The sequence below is a fragment of the Lepidochelys kempii genome, chromosome 23, assembly GCF_965140265.1.
Source record: "Lepidochelys kempii isolate rLepKem1 chromosome 23, rLepKem1.hap2, whole genome shotgun sequence".
NCBI classification, from domain to species: Eukaryota; Metazoa; Chordata; order Testudines; family Cheloniidae; genus Lepidochelys; species Lepidochelys kempii.
In genome coordinates this window covers 6173970-6192721 of record NC_133278.1, presented here as the reverse complement: position 1 = coordinate 6192721, position 18752 = coordinate 6173970, and the positions used below count along the sequence as shown (strand labels likewise).

Below are 18752 nucleotides of genomic sequence, written 5' to 3'. Positions count from 1 at the left end.
CCCTTTGATTACTGGGAAGTAACCAACCAAAACACCCCCACTGAACTTTAGTAAGGGGGCAACAGTCCCCTTACATACAACAGGCAGGGAAGGGCACAGGGGTGCAACCCCAGGCCCTGCTGAGGGGCTCAACTTCCCAGGCTACACCACTGCTGGGGGCGTCCCCCCTACCTGAACTCAGGCTTTGGGATACTCTCCCTGCCCATGCAGGAAGCTGGCCCCAGCACCACCTTGTGCCCCCTGCCAGCACGGGCATGGGGGGGGGAAGGTGTGTGTTAGCAGCAAGGGGGAGGATCAAAGCTCAGAGGAAGCCTGTGACCCCCGAGAGAAGGGGCAGGTGCTCTCTTTCCCCCTCCCATAGGGGAACCGCTACCATCTGTCACCCCGGAAACCATGGCTGGGGCTCTCAGGGCAAGGTCCCCTGCCCCACGGGTGAAAGGCACAGAGGGGAGGAGCAAGCCAAGCAGACACTGGGGTGACACGACCTGCATCGGGCCTTGCTGGACAAACAGACCCGCGTGAATAAAAGCGGAGCATGTTCAAAGCTGTTTTTATTGGCCACTTTGCAGACGAGTCAGCGCGGGCTGGGAGGGACGCTGGGCATTGCCGCAGGACCCCCCCAGCCGCCCAATAAACACAAGTCACAAAATACAGCACAGGAAACTAATAATTAAAAAACCAAAACTCCCCATCCCCCAGCGCTGTTCGAGATGCTAAACGCCGCAGAAACCCCACTCCAGCGCTCAGAACAAAGTTAAACACGGTCAAAGCTTGGTCACGAGGGCACGGAACATCGCACACGGCGGCTGGCACGGGGCAGGCCCCGGCGATAGAAGCAACACGGCTCTCCCGCTCAACGCGCTGGCGACGACGGGGTGGACGGCACGGCCCAAAGCGGCGGCAGGTCTACGTACGCATGGGCACTAGCTACAGGGGACGGCGGGCCCAGGGAGATTCCCGGTTCAGCCCTGGGGGGAGAGGCAGAAATGCCAGTCTTCCCCCAGCAGGAGAGGCTGAGGCAGGCCGGGCACAGACCCTGAGGAGCAGGAGGGACCCCACCTCCTGGAGTTGCCTCCCAGGGCTTAAAGCTGCCAGCAGGGATGGGCTCTACAGCCTGTGTAAGGTCTCAGCCCCACAGGGCCTGCAGTGGGGTGCAGGGGCACCTGGCCTCTTTCCCATGGCATCATCAGGCCGATGCTGTTGGAGGCTTGTGGGGGAGGGGGGGTCAATGGAATATGGGGTTCCCATGGGGGATGTCATGATGGCAGCAAAGAGCCCCCCAGAGGGTATAACAATGGGGGTAAAAGCCACCGGAAGGGAGGGCTCAGCCCCTGATGGGCCAGAGGTGCTGCAGCCTGGGGGGGGGGGGGGGGGGGAAGAAGACGGGAGACGCACACCATGTGCTCACAACAGCAGCGAAAGCAGGGGCTGTACAGGGGCTGGGGCCGTTCACAGTATCTCAGAGGGACGGATGGGCACAAGGCCACCTCCTGGCATTGCTGCCATGCTCGCCAGCTCCCCCACCAGGAAAGCCAAGCAAGGGCAGAGAGGCTCAGACAGCCAGAAGGCAGCACCCAGGGCATCCAAGCCAAGCTCCTGCCCAACCTAGGCCATGGGGCTCTGGCTCAGCCCCGCAGGGAGCTCCTCAGAGCAAGAGTGGAGGCAGCTGGGGACATGGGCCCCTGCCTCAGTGCTCCACAGCTGCCCCCAGCCCAACCTGAGCCACCCTCCTGCAGGGGGATTGGCAGGGCAGGGCCTGCCCAGGCAGCAAGGAGCCACAAGACAGAGTGGGTGGGTATTTTGGAAGTGAGTCAATGCAGGGCAACAGGCCAGTGCGGCCCAATGAGGGACGGGGGGAACCAACCCCCAGCCCAGCCTGCTCCCCACAAGCTCTGTCCCTGGGTCAGCTGCTCACAGTAGGTGGGGGGAGGGGATGCCACACAATCTGCTGCCCCCAGCCCCGCCAAACTAGCACAGACAGACAATGCTCAGCCCCCCCCATGAGCCGGCCCCAGCTCCGCAATCCATCCCGGCGGTGCCAAAGCTTCCTGCTCCTCCAGCCAGATTAAAACAAAGTCCCCCAAAGTATCAGCAAGGGAGGGGGTGGGGAGGGGTCCCCCACGCCGTCCCCTCAGTTCACTAATGGCACGCCCCGGGCAGTGCGGCTGCAGGTTTGGGGGGCTGTCAGTTTGCAGCGTGTCCCACACACACCCCGTTTGCATGTGCGGGTTTGATTGGCTTTGTGTGGTTAATATTTCACAAAGCGAGTAGCGAGGGAGAATTCAAGGAGTCCGAGGACTGGTCGCTGCTGCTGTTCCGCTGGTGTGTGGCTCCGCAGGTAGATCCCTCTGGGTAGGTGAACACAAACGAAGATGTATATGAAGGGTTAACAGGGTACGGGTCGCTCAGCGGCTCACCATGTGTAAAGTAAGAACTAGAAAACGCTACCTCCGCTGGGCCCGGTGCGCCCGGTGCTGGCACGCCCAGGCTTTGCTGGTACTGGAGGGGCACAGATGGGTAGGCAGCTGGCCCGAACGGGTCGTCCTTAACAGGCATCCCCAAAGAGCTCACCTCAGCCGACGGGCCGGGCTGGCCGCCCAGCTCAGGCATGTCCTCGTAAGGGATTTTGCAGCCCGGTTTGTGAGCTACGAGGACAAATTCCAGGCGCTCTTTTTCCTTCTGCAGCTCCGCGATCTCGGACTCCAGCCCTGCCTTCTCTTCCTCCAGCTGGTCTGTCTCCTGGAGGGGAGGGGGAGCCAGGGTCAGCAGGGCCAGGAAGAACAGGACTACGGGCCCCAAGCTATGCCAGCCTGGGAGTCTGCTCTACATACACAGCCTTCTCCCTGGGGGGTCAGCTCCCATTTGCTATGGCCCCTAGCACCCCGATGCCCCAAGCCACCCCCTCACGACCAACCCCCAGCACCCCAATGCCCCAAGCCACCCCCTCACGACCAACCCCCAGGCTGCAGAGCACATTGCTGGGTCTACAGTAGCAAAGCATCAATTCCAGCCTCAGGAACCCCACCTCCCCCACCCCCAAAACCACACTATTGCCCCCGGCAAAGCTCCCCTCCCTGGGGCTGGCAAACAAGAGATACACCAGGTGCACAAGCAGCAGCAGGATGCGCCCAGCACAGCCAGTGCCGCGCCTTCCACTTCAAGGGGCTGTTCTGCTTTTATCGGGGAGACGGAGCCAAGGCTGCCATGCACCCGGCTTTCCCCAGCACCATCCCTTTTGGGGGGCAGGTGCCCTGGGGAACCTAGAATGGTGCCCAGTGTATAGGGCCAGGCTCAGGGTCATCCTGCTTTTTGCAGCTTGGAGGTGGCAGGCCTAGACTGTGCCCCACCCCCACCAGACTGTCTCCCCCCCAGAGCAAAGGGCCCGGGGAGATGCCCACTTTCCCCAGAAACACCCTGCCCAGGTGCTCAGCCCAAGCTGCCACTCTTGCATCCAGACAGCTATGGCACCAGAACAGGGAGCCAGCTCACCACGAGCTCCACCAGGCACCTTGCTGTGTGTGGCATCAGAGCCACGGCCTCGGGTTCAGGGAGCCAGGGGAAGGGGCCCTGTGAGCACTCACCGCCTGGAGTCGGTCTGTCAGCTCCCGGCGCCGGTTCCGGCACTTGGCCGCTGCCAGCTTGTTCCTCTCCCTGCGGACGCGTCGCTTCTCCTCCTCCTCCGGCGTCAGCTGCAAGAGGCAAGGGGGCTGGTCAGCCAGGGGCTCTGGCCCTGGGCCCTCCCCACCTCCCTCTCATGCAGCACAGCCCCACCCTTCAGTGTTCAGGGCCTCCCTCAGCCCCATGTGTTATGGGGAGTTCTGCCTACGCGCCATTGCAGTCTGTGGCCTCTATCCTGATCCCCCTCCCTTCCCCACCCACCATGGGGATACCCATCTGGCTAGGAACCGCACCAAGTGCTCAGGTACTAGGCAGCCGCCAGGCTGAGACCAGCTCTCATTCCCAGCAGACTGGGGACTGTAGACTCTGTATCCATTCCCCATTTGCCAAGGCCCTGCAGCCTGCATCAGAGCAGGAGGAATCACTGGGTTAAGCCAGCTGGGGAAGGAGTCCGATGGCTCCTCCCCACCTTGGGGGCACAGCTGAGCCAGACTCCCAGCCACACCATGCTGCCCGGTGCAGCTCCCAGGCATCTCGCATTGGGGACTGGCAGGCCCTCCCCCTTGCCCACTCAGCCCTGCCATGCAAGCCAAGGAGCCAAGCTGGTGGCGTGGGTGCCCTACGTTGCTGGGTGCGGTTCCCACTGACTGGGCTCTCAGATGCCAGGTTCCCCACCTACAGGAGGCACCCAATGGGCAGGGGGCACAGTGAGGGGGGTAAGTGATGGAGTTAGTAACCTCATTGCTGATGCCCCAGAGGAAGTGCGACAGAAGAAGAATGTCCCCCAAGTCCGCCCAGCTCACCGTTTCCTCCCGTGTCCTCCGGGGCCGAGCCCGAGCCGAGCGGGACGATGGGGCGGCTGCTTCGGCTGTTGAGGGGCCAGCGCTGTAGGCGCCCATCCCTGGGGTGGAATAGCTGGTCCCGGGCAGGTCATAGGGGTCCACTGCAGGCGGCGGTGGCTGCTGCTGGTGAGACATCTGTTGGCCCTGAGGCTGCGACTGGGCCATGGAAGAGATCAGAGTGGGCTGCACCAACCACTGCAGGTCCTGGCTAGTTGTTATGGCGGTGACTGTGGGCACAAAGGATCCGGGCATCTCCCCGAGGCCACTGCACTCCTGAAACACAAGGACACAGAATGTGGTCAGGAGCTGGGCAAAAGCATGGCAGAAACACGGCTCCCCCAATCCCAGCCTGTAGCAGCCAGTGCCCACTATTGCCAGCCTCTCAGAGTCCCCCCCACTAATCCACAGGCCCCCCTGGCCATGGCCCAGCAGGGAAAGCAACAGACGATGCAGGGGGAAGGTGCACCCTAGCCCACATACAGGCCCGACTGCCAGCCAGCGCTTGCCACAACACATGGTCAGGCCTGACACGGAGACCAAAGCCGGGCAGCCGGTTTCACGTTCCTCTGCCCTCATGGTGGCTGCTGGTGAAAGTTGAATTGCCAGCCCTCGAGACTTGCATGTATTGCCTAAATGCTGCACTGTACAGACATCCCCCTGCCCTGCCCCAGGGGTGTGCCAAATTCAATCACTGTGACTGGGGGGGGAGGGGGGGCACGCGCGGGGGTGTGTGCAGAGAACAGTTAGCAACAGTTGTGGGGCAGTGTAATGTGAGCACCTGGGCAGAAGGAACTGGGATGAGAGCCACCCAACCCATTCCATGCTGGCACCTTGGATCAGGTACTCAGCTACCAAGCTAGAAGCAAATGGCTCTGCGCCCCACTCACCAGCCCCCAACCACTAGGAGAGGACCCCTGTCCTACACAAGTAGCCCTGGCCCCTGAATTAGTTTATTGTAGACCCCAGGGCACCCCAGACCAAAGGGCCCAGCTATAAATGGCTCTGCAGAGAAGGCAGGTCAGGCTCCGGCAGAGCCGACTATAATTCGGCTCGTTAGCTCCCCTCCCTTGTCTCGGAAGAGGGGCTTTGTGCGAATCTCACAGACAGGTCCTAGGAAGCCGCAGGGGCTGCGCTTTTTTGGAGCAGAACAGACCTTTATCTGCAGTCCCGTGCTTTGGTCTTTTTCAGGCCTCGGGGCGCCAGGGTCAGCACAAGCCTAAAAATAACACTCCCGTCTCTGCTGGGCGCATCTTTGGGGATCTGCTGGTGGGACTCCCGCCCCCCGCCAACCTGAGCCCTCACAATAACCCAGCGATCCACGCAGTGGGCAAGGCGAGCCCATTGACTCTGTGAGTGGGACGGGGAACGCTTCAAGACATGACCCGCGCCCCCAGGCTGCGAGTTTTCCAGCCAGCTCCCTTCTGACAGGGCACATGACCTTACCAGCTGCCCCCCTGCCCCAGCCCCACTGCAGGCTTCCTGGTGCTCGGGGTGCACTGACCAGGGTGGTGAGCTCTCCCCCCCCCACCCCCCGTCCTTCGGGAAAGGGGCTGCCCCAGCTGACGGCTCTGCCCCATGCCCGGTGGGGTCACTGACACCAGAGCAGGGGCAGAGGGGCCTGGCCAGGGAGCCCCTTGCGCCCATAACCCCCGTCCTTTGGGGGGGAGCTCCGAGAGGGGGCATGGGGGGCACTCCATTGCTTGCCAGGCATTCTGGTCACCACAGCTTGGGGGCATCACTGACCCCCCCCGCAACAAAAAAGGGGTGAAGCCTGCGGCTCCCCCGGATCACCAGGCAGCACCTGCCCCCCCCCAACACACACGGGGGGGGTCAGCCTCTCCCCTGGGGCACCTGGGCGCCGCCCCCCCCCCGGTTCGGCTGTAGGGACTATTATGGGCTGTACGGGGGGGGGCAGCTCCTGCTCCGCTTCCATTCCCCGCACGCTTTCCCCCTTCCCTCCGCCCCACGAGGGGGCGTGGCCTGCCAGGCCAATCAGCGGGCTCGGCTCCCCCACCCGCCCCTTAGCAACGGGGGCGGACGCCGCGTTCCAAAATAACCCGCGCGCCAGAGGGGGCGGAGGAAAGCGCCGTGCGTGCCTCACGTCAGCGCGGAGGGTTCCAGCGCGTCACACGTTACGCACAACCCCGCCCCCCTCTCCCCACGTTCCACCTCCCCCCCCCAGGCCAGGCGCGCAACGCGGGGGAGTTCGGAATGCGGACTGGAGAGGGGACAGGGCTTCCCCGGGACAGGTACCCCGCATCCCTGGGCACCCCGGGTCCCATGGCTGCTCCACTCCCCCCAGTATCATCGCTCCCTCCACGCCCCCCGAGTACCATGCCCCCCACATCCCTGGGTCCCCCGGCTACCATGGCTTCTACACCCCCCCCCCCCCAATCACTAGGCCCCATCTCCCCGTGCATCCCTGGGTCCCATGCCCCACACATCCCTGGGTCTCCCGGCTACCATGGCTTCTACACCCCCCCCCCCCAATCACTAGGCCCCATCTCCCCGTGCATCCCTGGGTCCCATGCCCCACACATCCCTGCGTCTCCCGGCTACCATGGCTCCTCCACCCCACCCCCGAAGTATCATCGCCACTAGCCTAACTGGGCCCCATCGCCCCCTGCATACCTGCCCCTCCCCCAGGACTGGTACCGTGGGGTCTTCACCCGCCCCGTACAGCGCCCTCTGCATCCCTAGACTCCATTGGCAACCCCCCCCCGGTACCATCGCCCCCTGCATTCCTGGGCCACCCGGGGGCCATGGTCATCGCCCCTCAAGTACCATCGCCCCCTGAATCTCTGGGCACCATGTACCCTACGTCCCTGGGCCCCATCGCCCCCCCCCCACACCCCACCAGCATTATCGCTCACCCGGACCTCCCGGTACACCTCCCCCGCAATCGCTGGGTACCATGTCACCGGGCACCGTGGCAGTCATCCCACAACACCCCACACCATCTGCCCAAGAGGCTCCCCCTTGGCACCCCTGCTCCCTTACCTGCGAGGCGGCGGCGCCCGTGGGGCTCCCGAAGGAATCCACCGAGGACAGGTACTGGGACTCGGCCGAAGGGGACGAGCTGCACCGGGAGGTGGAGTCGTAGTCTCCGGGGAAGCCCTGATACATCTCCCTGGGCACAGGGGGAAGCCTGTGGCCACGCTGGGGGCGCCTGGAAGCCAAGGCTGGTGCAGGGGAGGCTGCGACCCCGGGTCAGGGGGAGCCGATTAGACTGGAAGCAAAGTGGCTGCCAAGTCCCGTTTGCGAGCGGCAGAGCCCGGCAGGCGCGGGGTGCGAGCCGCTCCGCGCCGGCAGGGCAGCGGGGCCCGGCGGTTCCCCCTCTTCCTCCTTCACCGGCAAAGCAGCATCGGGGACATAAGCTCCGCGGCTCAGCAGCCCCCCTTCAGCTCCCTGCCGGGCTCCGGCCTTGGAAGCTGCGCTGGTGGGGTGGGGAGACTCCCGGCTTCCGAGCCTCCTGCTCCACGCGTCTGCTCCCCTCAAAGCCACATCCGCGGGGAAGAAGGGGGGGTCCAAAGCCCCTTCGTAGCTAGTGGGGTAACTTCAACACCGACCCCCCGAAATAATCCAGCAGCCCCTCTGAAGTAGCACAATCCAGAGGCGATGCGGCGTCTTCGCAGGCCCAAGCCCCACAAAGCGGGGGGTGTGGGGCGGGTCGCTGGGGTCCCCTGGAGCCCTGTCCCGTGCGGGTGGCAACGTCTCCCCACTAGGCAGAGACGCTGAAGCTCCGGCTCCTCTCGCAACTTATGAATGAAGCGCGCTCCAAGCCTCTCCCTATTTATACCAGAGGGGCCGGCCCCCTCCTGACGTCTCCACGCCCCCAAAACCGGGCACAGGAGCCACCGTGGGGCCCCAAACTCAGCCTGTCGCTTACCCTGGCCTGCCTGGGGTCCCCCTGAGCCGGGCGCCCCGCTGCCCCCCGGGGAAAGGGGCGATTTTAGGGGTCCAAAGGGGAGGGGATCCCTAGTCCCGCTCAGCGGGAGTTCCTGTGACGCACTTAGCCATATATGGGCTTGTCTTTGCTGTGTTTGTTTGGTATCCTAGCAGAGGACGTCAGAGGGAATCCCTTTCTCAGCGCCCGGGCTGGGGCTGCCGCTGCTGGCGAGCGGGACTGGGTATTAATAGAAACTTTTACTATCGTTCTACAAATGGCCTGAACCAGCGGCCCCGCGTCGCAGTAGAGGGTCGGGGGGGGCAGCCCCTTCAGGGAGCACCCATGGGGGGGGGCAAGATCCCCCTAGAGAACAACGATGGAATCAGCTGCCCTGGGGGAAGCCCCCCTCCCAGCCCCCCAGCTGGCTCCTGCTCGGGCTGGAGCTAGGTTGGGCTTTTGCCCACTCTAGTGCCAGTCAGGAGGTTTTAGCCAGGCCGGCCTGTGTTACCCCCGCAAACGCCTGGCCTCCCTGAGATCTGGTGGCAGCCAGCCCCATGCCTGCAGCCAGCCTGCAGCCTCCATCACCCGAGCTCAAAGCCCTTTAAATGCCCTTCCCTGCACCCCCTCCATGCTTGAATTTAGTATCTCCCTCCCCTGATTTTTAAAACCCTCCCAGATCGAGCCGAGCCCCCCCGGAGATTCACGTCCCACCTCTAGTGCCAGGGGAGAGAAGATACACAAGGGCACCACACTCCCAGAAGCGTGCCTCCTGGTCAGAGCAATGGGCCAGCTGGGCCAGCAGTATTCTGCCTCCGACAGCAGCCAGGGCCAGGTGCGTCAGAGGGAATGAACAGAACGGGGCAATTTTGAGTGACCCATCCCCTGCCATCCCGTCCCAGCTGCAGGCATGGGCTGTTCAGCCCTTGACCCTCCCTCCTTCGGGAAGTTGGCCAATATTTTTTAAATTCTTAGTTTGGGGGAATATTTTGTGCTTCTGGAATTGACTTACACAGGGGCAGCTGCAGCCCTTTCCCTTTAAGAATGTCTTGGTCAAATCTGCCTAGCTCTTCACACCCTCCTGGACTTTGGTGGAATTGCACAGAATACAACTGGTGGAGAATTTGGACAGATATTGCAATATGCTTTGACTGTTTCAAGCCACATCTGTTTCCTCCCCCCTATATATATATATATAGGAAAAAATAGAGAGCATAGGTTAGGGCAGTGCTTCTCAACCAAGGGGGCCAGGAGCAGTTTTCAGGAGGTCTGTCAAGCAGGGCCACTGTTAGACTTGCTGGGGTCCAGGGCAGAAAGAAAGCCAAAGCCCCACCGCATGGGGCTCAAGCCTGAGTGCCACCACCCAGGGCTGAAGCCGAAGCCTGAACAATGTAGCTTCACAGGAGCCCTATGGCATGAGGCCCCAGGCAGTTGCCCTGCTTGTACCCCCTAATGCCGGCCCTGGCTTTTATATGCAGAAAACCAGTTATTGTGGCACAGCTGGGCCGTGGAGTCTTTATAGCATGTTGCAGGGGGGGTGCTCAGAAAGAAAAAAGTTGAGAACCCCTGGGTTAGGGGGTCTGAGATGGAGGACTCAGGACTTGGATTCTGGTCTCCTCTCTGGAGCGCTGCATAGCCCCGTGGTTAAAGCAAGGGAAAGAGACAAGTATCCTAGGTTCTGTTCCAGCTCTTCCCCAAACACATGGAGTGATGTGGTGCAAGTCACTTCCTCTCTGCACTTCACTCTCTGTAGCTGGAGATGATGCCACTAACAACAACCTGCCTCCCTGCGGAGTTATGAGGTGACATGTCTATGAAGAGCTCTGAGCCCTCAAGCTGGAGGGTGCTGGGCCAGGCAGGGAGCTGACTAGATCCCCTAGGGGCACAGGGAGAGTCCAAGCCGTCTCCTGAGTAAGGAATTCCAAAGTCCTAGCTGGCACCATTTTGAAGGCTCCAGCTGTTTGGTTGGGGGGGTGGGGTGGGGGGGAGAGAGTTACAGGTGCTTCAGTTAGACCAATTAACACCTCACTCATCCTTTGAGTTTCTCCTCCTCAGGAGCTGCCTACCCTCCTGTGGCCAGCTGGAGCAAGGTAGCTGGCAGATGTTTAACACCCCCCCCCCCCGCACTTTCAGGGACAGCTGGCAAGTTATTCCAAGAGCATCTAGACAAACACCAGCTGAATTCTGGCTCACTGTCTGCGGGCCAATCGCCATGCCGCTAGGATTCCTCTCCGCCGCTTCCTGGCCTGTCTGTAATAAGATCCTGCTTTCGGCTGGGATTCCCCAGGTTCCAGCCGGGGTCACAACACAAGTAAATATTTCAGGTTTCTAGGTCAGCAGGTCCTCATGACTGTCCAGTACTCTGGGCAGAAAGCCGCAGTGTGTGGGGTGGATATTTCCCCTGCCTGGCTGTAAGGGGGTATCATTGTGTTGTTGTCTGGGCCGTTGTCCCAGTCCCCCAGCTTCATAAATACCCTTTTCCATACTGACTTTACCTGTCTGCTCAGGGGCAGTGTGGGGCCACTCCCCTGGATCTCAGGGCTCTGATGTGGTACGTGCTGCTCTCCCATAGCCATTCCCGGGCTTCCCAAAGCCCGCTTTGCCCCCGTGCTGCGACTGCCAAAGGGAAGTGATCGCACTAGTGCTGCCGTCTCACTTATCCCAAGGCGAGATCCCACCTGAGCATGCAGCCTGCAGCAGGTGGATGCATGATGATGTCCCATCCACATCACCGGCAGCGGTGGGGGCTCAGCATCTCTGAGAAGGAGGCTGGAGGCATTGCAGCCTGGTCTAGTTGACCGGCACCTAGGACTCAGGACTCCGGGGTTCCAGGCCTGGCTCTGCTGCTGGGGGATCATGGGTAAGTTACTCCCCTCCCACCCTTTTGTCCGTTTAGCTCTTTGGGACAGCGTCTGTCTCTCGTTCTATGTGTGCAGCACCTAGCACAATGGGACTTCGAGGCCCTACCGTAATGCCCCTAGCGAATGAGAAGAAGTTTGGGAAGGGCTGAGCGCTGCTCGAATGCTTACCGTCGGGATGCTGACTAATGAATCCCCCTGCACAGCGTTCGGAAGGGGGTATTTTATGTACTGTTTTCCCTATTCCCTGGAGCCCCCCTCGAGAAGGGGGAAAAGGTCACTGAGCGGCTGGTGGGCTGCAGATGAGCATGGCAGGGAGAGGGGAACAAACATTTTGGGTTTAAAATAAGCTCATCCTCCCACTGCTTCGTGGCTGCTAATCGCCTGTTGGATCAGACACCCGCTTGTTTTTAACAGTTGCTCAACATCTGGTTAATATTTACTCACTTGGTCCCACTGGTTGGCTGTTGCTCTCAGCCCCCTCGCTGCTCTCCTTGACTTTGCCCCCCCCCGCCGCCGCCTTTCACTCCTTGTGTGGGGGAACTAGGTCATGGGGCCAAGTTCACCCCAGTGGGATTCCCTTTGCCATGGATTTTAGGGCTTCCTAGTAAAAACGGTGGAAGCCAATCACAGAAGGACTCTTGAAACTTGCATGGGGCTGAGCAAAGGGGCTCTCTAATCTCATGGGATCACAGGGGCAGCCCAGGTAGGCAGCAGGTTCCTCTCTGGACCTCAGCCTGTGTATTGCATTCCCCCCCAAGAGGCTCCAACCATGTAGCAGGGTCTGCAGCCCATGACAAAATGGGAATATCTTGTCATTCTTTGATGAGGCCTGTTTGTGCCTCAGTTTCCCCTATATGATGCATTGGTACCCAGTGGGTGGAAAGGGACTGTTTGCTCTCAGGGCAGGGCAGGGCAGGAGACATAGGTGTGGGTGTCGCCCAGCTGTCTGGGCTTTGGTCTCCACTTCACTGGAGCATTTGAAAAGACAATAGCAAAACCAAGTGCCCAGAAGTTGACAGGGAGCAGCCAAGGAGCCAGAGGGATTTGAGATCTTCTCACCTCTCAGCAGGGCAACATTCCCCAGCTGGAGAACGAAGGATGGAGTTGGGGCTCTCACTGGGAGTCTGATGAAGGAGGTCAAAGGGAGAGGTGGACAGAGCTTGAACAAAGGGGTTCACTCTACAGCTTGACTGGGCTCTGGGAATGGCATGTGCTGTAGAATGGCATGTGCAGAATGGCATGTGCTGTAGCCTTCAGTTCTCTAAGGACTTCCTCAGCTGTGCTCCAGTCAACGAATAAACCCGACTGTTCTGGCCACACTGTGTGAGCGTCGCTGCAAATGCCGGGTCAGGTGCATTAATCCCTGCAGAGTGTCTCTCAGGGTCGGTCTCAGTGGGACTCGCTGAGCAGAGCTCGCGGTGGGAAGCAGGGGTGCCGCAGGACCACACATCGAGCCCAAGGGACCGGGAAGCTGCAGGGCTTACCCTGGAGGAAGAGCGAGACCCCTAGGGGCTGCGGCACACTGAAGGGTTCTTCCGAGAGCCTGTTCCAAAGCTGGAGCATGGCCCCGAGCCTGCGGATCTGTGGCACAGTTGTCCCAGGGGTCCTGCCTGGGAGCAGCTCCTCCAGGTGTGAGGCAAAGGAGCCGTGCTGCAGGGCCCTGAGATCTTATCAGGGCAGTAGCTGCGCCCACTCCAGGAGCCCCCTGCCCTGTCCTAGCTGCTCCCTGGGCCCCAGCTGCAGCAATGGGCTAGGAGGGGCAGCCTGCCATGTGGGATCACGCTTGTATGCAGGGCGAAGTTGGGGCAGGGCTGGCTGCACTGGGCACAGATGTAGCCTGGGGAGTCCCTCAGGACAGCCCCATTTAGTGCAGGGCTCAGCCTCTCCTGGGTGGGGGGGGCTCCTTGGCTCAAGAGGGAGCGTTGCAGGCTGGGAACCTAATCTGAGCGGAAAGAAAAGGAGGACTTGTGGCACCTTAGAGACTAACCAATTTATTTGAGCATGAGCTTTCGTGAGCTACAAGTCCTCCTTTTCTTTTTGCGGATACAGACTAACATGGCTGCTACTCTGAAACCCGTTAATCTGAGCAGGGCGCCCTCTGAAGAAGATACACCACCGCAGCCCCGGGCTGGGCATCAGCAGAGACTACAGCCCTCGCCCTCCCAGCGGGAGTTGGGCGCCCACAAGCCTTGGAGGATCTGGTCCTAGGTGTCCGCTGGGGACTCCCCCGTTTCACTGGGAGTGCAAATGGGGGGAGTGCTCCTGCTGGAGGGACGTGCGGGCCTGAAAAAAACTGGATGGGGAAACGGGGCTTCTTTCTAAGGGACTCGTTGGCACCCCGGCCTGGCATCACACCCCAGCCTCTGAGCTAGGGCAGCGGGGGTGTTTGGAGACAGGCTTTGTGGTGACCAAAGGCTCAGATCCTGGAGCAGGGATGAAAATCCAGGGCAGAGATGGGGGAAGCTAGAGGGCTAGAAGCTTCGGGGCTAGGTTGTCCAGAACCAGGGGGATAGGGGGTGGCCAGGGGCCAGAGCCAAGCAGCAGCCTTGTCCTTTTGATGCTGTGGGGCAGGCTCCCTGCTGACCCAGCAAGGATTTTTCCCTGCATGAGTGGAGGTGACTCTACCATTGGGTCAGAGGGGGGCCCATTCCCAGCAGCAGGATGGTGTCTGGAGAGAGCCAACTGAGCCTGGCTCCTGTTTACATTCTCCAGAGCATGGCTCATCACCACAGCAGGCCGCATGCGGCAAGAATGGTGGCAGCCGCAGACGTGCCAGGCTGTGGTTTGCAGCGAGGGACGGGACAGGGACTGGCGGGTAAGACGTGAATAATCCTGTAGTGAAGCCTCACCCGGGACCCAAATAGACCCCCCCCTTCCCCCCGCCTGCTTGTCCCACTGTCCCAGCGATGGCAGACGGGACCCTGCTGTGGCAGGTTATTCTGAGCAGCTTCCCCCGCCCCCAGCACCACCCCACTGTCTGCCCAGGGCTGCTGCCTCATGCACCCATCACCGATGAGGAGCTAATGGGCCAGCCAGGAAATCTGGGCAGTCCAGCTCCAACGTAGAGCCCCCTTGTCTGGGACCCCACCCAGGCCGGTCTCCAGCCAGAGGCACTGGGCTTACAGGCTCTGAGTGTGGTGTGTACGGCAGGGATGCCCTGGGACCCCAGTTGGGACTGCGCTCCACAGCACTGGGCACTGACCAGACGTGGTCCCGGCCCCAAAGCGCTGTCTGAGACATAAATGATCAGACGGACAGAGAGGGGATGTGTGGAGGGACAGATGGACAGACACCCACACGGCTCAGACAGCACAGGTGGCAAGAGGCAGGCCCATCGTCTGGGATTTGTTGGCGGATTTATATTTAAATAAAACAAAGCTATAGAGAAATAAGGTCAGATTTCCCCCCACCCACCGATCACACACAGTCCCCCCAAAAGTGCATGCAGCCCCCCATCTCACACTGCTCCAATGGCACATGCAGCCACCCCTTCACCCCATCACACACTGCTCCCCCCTCCAGGGCCACAGGACAATGTGTTACCATGTCGCCCATCTTCTCCCTGGTTGCCAGCCCCTGAGTGCAGCACGCTTGGTGGGTCTCAGCCCAGTGGGGCAGGGATCCACCTTCCTCATGGCTGGCACTGACTGGGCCCCTCTGTAGCAACCTCAGCAGAGCCGCAAGGACAGAACGGCCAAACACGGAGCTACAGGGCTCTCACACCAGACCCTTTCATCTGCACCGGGAGATGCCCCGTTGGCCACTCACCCCCAGCCTGGCTCACCCCAGGCAGCGGGGATCCCCCAAGACCCAGCTGCGGGGAGGGGGCAGGAGCAGCCAAGTGGGGCAGGGGTAACTTGAGTGTTTGTCACTGAGACAGGCCAAGTCTGGGGAGCCCAAAGGGCTTTAACCAGGAACACAGGGTTGAGGTCATGAACTCTGGAGCTGTGGGAAAGCACCAGGGCCAAGTGACACGGCCCAGGGCCGGGTGTGGTTCCCCCTGGGAGCTGAGTCCCAGCTCAGAGTGAGCTGTAGCCAGAAGCAGGAACCCAGACACATGGGAAGCCTGCCCTGCGGGCACCCAGGGGAACCCTGGAGTGACTCATGGTGGCTCCATCCCCAGCAGCAAGCAGGCTTGTGGCAGAAACAAGCGGTGTGAGGTTAGAACAGGAAAGGCCAAGCCACGGCTGCGTCTGGAGAGGCTGGGAGTGAGCAGCACCCAGATCCCGCCCCAAAGCCCCATCCCTCTGGGGACAGATGTTCTGCCGGATAGGGCTACAGCACCCCATTAACCAGCGTCACCCCTTATTATGGGTCCCCCTCGCAAATCATTGCGGGGGGTGGGGGGAAGCCAGGAATCAGCAGGTACTCACAGAGCCACTCTGCCTGCCCAGCTTCACACAGAATAGCAGGCTCGGCTTCATGCCTGTGCAGCCCTGAGTCCACGGTGGTGGGACAAACCCTCCCTGATGGTGTGTGGCAAGCGGAGCGGGCAGGATGTGAGGAGTCAGTGGCTTCTGGGTGTGTATGTGGGGGGATGAGGGGGGTCTCACAGGCGATCCAAGGGCCCTGGCTCTTAATCCCCTCCTCTACCCACTGGGCCTCCCCACCTTCCACAGCCAGGGACTGAACCCAGGGGTCCTAGCTTCCCCCAGCCCTGTCTAGAACAAGAGCACTCAGCCACATCTCCTTCCCCCCGCCGTGGGATGTATGTTGCCTCGTCACACACGTGTCTGCTCCCGGCCTGGCTTGCAGGGGGCCATGGGCTGGGCTGGTGGGGCGGGTTCTGTTGTGTTTGAGTTCGGGGCGCTGACTCACTCACTGCACAGTGACTAAGGGGGTGACCCGGGGCTGGGGCAGCCGGAGGTGGGGGTGCTGGCTGGCGAGGGGGAGCCCTGGGTTCAGCCGGGGCCCTCCAGCATTGATTCAGGTTGTGATTCAGCCCCAGGGCTGGCTGGCACAGACGTAGCGTGGCTGGGGGCAGGAATGCGGCTGTGGCTGACAGCTCGCTGATGTCACTGGCCCGGTATGTTCGCTGCCATTCCACCCCGCTGACTCACGCCTGCGAGGCTGGCGCTGGGCTCCCGCTTCCCCGCCTTCCAGAGGGGAGCCCCGCCTGCCATGGCAGCCCCAGGCAGGCATCTAGACCTAGACTAGTGGTTAGAGCAGGGGGCTGGGAGCCAGGACCCCTGGGTTCTCTCCCTGGCTCTGGGAGGGGAGTGGTGTCTAGTGGTTAGAGCGGGGGGGGGGGCTGGGAGCCAGGACGCCTGGGTTCTCTCCCTGGCTCTGGGAGGGGCGTGGGGCGTAGTGGTTAGAGCAGGAAGCTGTCAGGATTCCTGCGTTCAGTTCCAACCCTGGGGCCTACTGGTTAAAGCAAGGGGATGAGGTGGGCGGCGAATCAGGATCCTTGGGTTCTATTCCCACCTCCGGGAAGGGAGTGGGACGCACCGGTTAGAGCAGGACTAATCTCCATGGTGTCTAGGTTCTACCCCTCACTCACTGTGTGTCAGTCTTCATCTCTGTCTCTGCCTCAGTTTCCCCTGGGTGTTGACCGGGGCTTCTCCTACAAAGCAGCCTGCACTGCCCAGTTCTCCAGTGGCACACAGCCCCCTTTCCCACCAGCGCCGCACACACCGAGCTCCCACCCCCGAGAGCAAGGAGCGCTGTCCGGGAATCGCCCGCTGTAAGAGGGGCCGGGCTGGGATCCCCCCTCGGAGGCTGCGGGCTGTCCGCCCCCCCCCGTCCCAGCTCAGCTGCCAGGCACGTCGCATCGCGCTGTCACATGGGGGCTCCCCAGGCCGGGAATCCGGAACTCAGCTCCGCAGGCTGCTGGGGCACTGGGAGGCGGCCGCACCGGGCCAAGCCGGGAGCTCAGCCGGGTTGGTGCCTGCGCGGCAGGCGCCGGGGATTCTCGGGCAGGGCTTTGCCCCCGGGCCCCCGGCGGGCGGGAGGCAGCTGGAGCGTGGCAAGGTGCGCTGGGTCCGGACCCAGAGCGCGGGAGCAGCACCGCGGGGCGGGGGCACTAGGACAGGCAGACGGATGGGGGGATCGGGACAGACGGACGGGGTGGGGGGGGGGAGGGAAGGACCTGGGCCAGACAGAGCCCCGGGGGGAACGTGGGACGGGCAGCGCCTCCTGTGGGTGGGGGCGCCCGGACAGACGGACGGACCCGCAAGGGGGGGGCACGCGGGCAGAGCCACCGGGGGGGCACCGGGATGTACGGACCCGGGGGGGGGGCACAGGGACGGATGGACCCGGGGGGGGCGCCGCTGTCCGCTCTGTCCCGACCCCCTTCCCCCGCTGTTGCCGCTTCCAGCCCCACGTGCAGCCGCCGGCCCGTCCAGAACAAACAATCCGCCCGTCGCCGTGGAAACGGCGTTCCATCCCCACGTACGTCACCACGTCCGGCGTTCGTTTGTTTACGTTGCGCGGCAACCGCGCTGCCCTGGCAACGGGAGGGGCGGAGCCTCCCCGCCTGAGAGCTCGCCTGGGCCCCGCCGCGTGGAGAGATAGCGGAGGGAGGAGGGGGGTCGATGCTGGTTATGGGGGGGGAGGTGGTAGGGGTCGCTGGGGGCTGTGCAGAAGGGGCCTGGCTGGGGGCATAACACGCGGGTGGGGGAGATGCTGGTTATGGGGGGGGGAGGTGGTAGGGGTCGCTGGGGGCTGTGCAGAAGGGGCCTGGCTGGGGGCATAACACGCGGGTGGGGGAGATGCTGGTTATGTATGGGGGGGGCAGGTGGTAGGGGTCGCTGGGGGCTGTGCAGAAGGGGCCTGGCTGGGGCCATAACATGGGGGGTGGGGGAGATGCTGGTTGGGGGGGGAGGTGGTAGCGGTCGATGGGGTCTGTGCAGAAGGGGCCTGGCTGGGGGCATAACACGCGGGTGGGGGAGATGCTGGTTATGTATGGGGGGGGCAGGTGGTAGGGGTCGATGGCAGTGCCGAAGGGCCTGGCTGGGGGCATAACTCGGGTGGGGGAGATGCTGGTTGTGTGTGGGGGGCAGGTGGCAGGAGTTGATGGGGGGTGTGCAGACAGGGCCTGGCTGGGGGCATAACACGGCGGGGGGGCACAGTGACCATGCGGGGGGCAGCTGCAGGTCGCTCTCCCAGCCCACCACCAGGCATTGCCTGGCTGGTTTGGGGCTGAGCTAGTGCGGACTCTGGACAGTCCCTGACACGGTTCACACCAGCTGATGGGGAGCTCTTGTTGCTGACCAGGGCAGGTCCCTTTCCCACCCGGGGTCACCGCTCTGAGAATCAGTGAGTGTCTGTAACTCACTCTGCAGGAGAGAGTGTCTCACTGTTAATGGCGAATTCCTGGCCTAAACCAGGCTCTATATCTTCACTTCCTGTCTTACATTGCTTTTGTCTGTTAAACCTCAGCCACGTTCATCCACCCCAGAGGTGGCTGCATCTGAGTCCCAGGCAAGGGCTCCCTGTATAAACAGCTGCCATGCCCCATGCTAAGGGCAGCAGCATCTCAGTGCTGAGCAAGCAGCCCCTTTATATACAAGCTGTAAAATACTTTATTTGGGGGGGGGAGACCCC

General features: G+C 62.1%; 1 protein-coding gene across 4 annotated transcripts; it reads right to left on the bottom strand.

Moving 5' to 3' along the window:
- Window positions 1-534: 534 nt before the first annotated feature.
- On the bottom strand, window positions 535-8748 carry FOSB (FosB proto-oncogene, AP-1 transcription factor subunit). 4 transcript variants are annotated; one of them, XM_073321641.1, is made up of 5 exons: window positions 7461-8748; window positions 4356-4733; window positions 3582-3689; window positions 2572-2739; window positions 535-2348 (listed from the first exon to the last, which is right to left on the bottom strand). In XM_073321641.1, exons 1-5 carry the CDS (start codon window positions 7584-7586, stop codon window positions 2283-2285), a joined length of 846 nt encoding a protein of 281 aa, XP_073177742.1. In that variant the 5' UTR covers window positions 7587-8748; the 3' UTR covers window positions 535-2282. The 4 variants fall into 4 exon arrangements, with proteins under 4 accessions (XP_073177742.1, XP_073177741.1, XP_073177739.1 ...); XM_073321640.1 differs by having other exon boundaries at window positions 2449-2739; window positions 7461-8741; XM_073321638.1 differs by having other exon boundaries at window positions 535-2739; window positions 7461-8739.
- Window positions 8749-18752: the final 10004 nt, after the last annotated feature.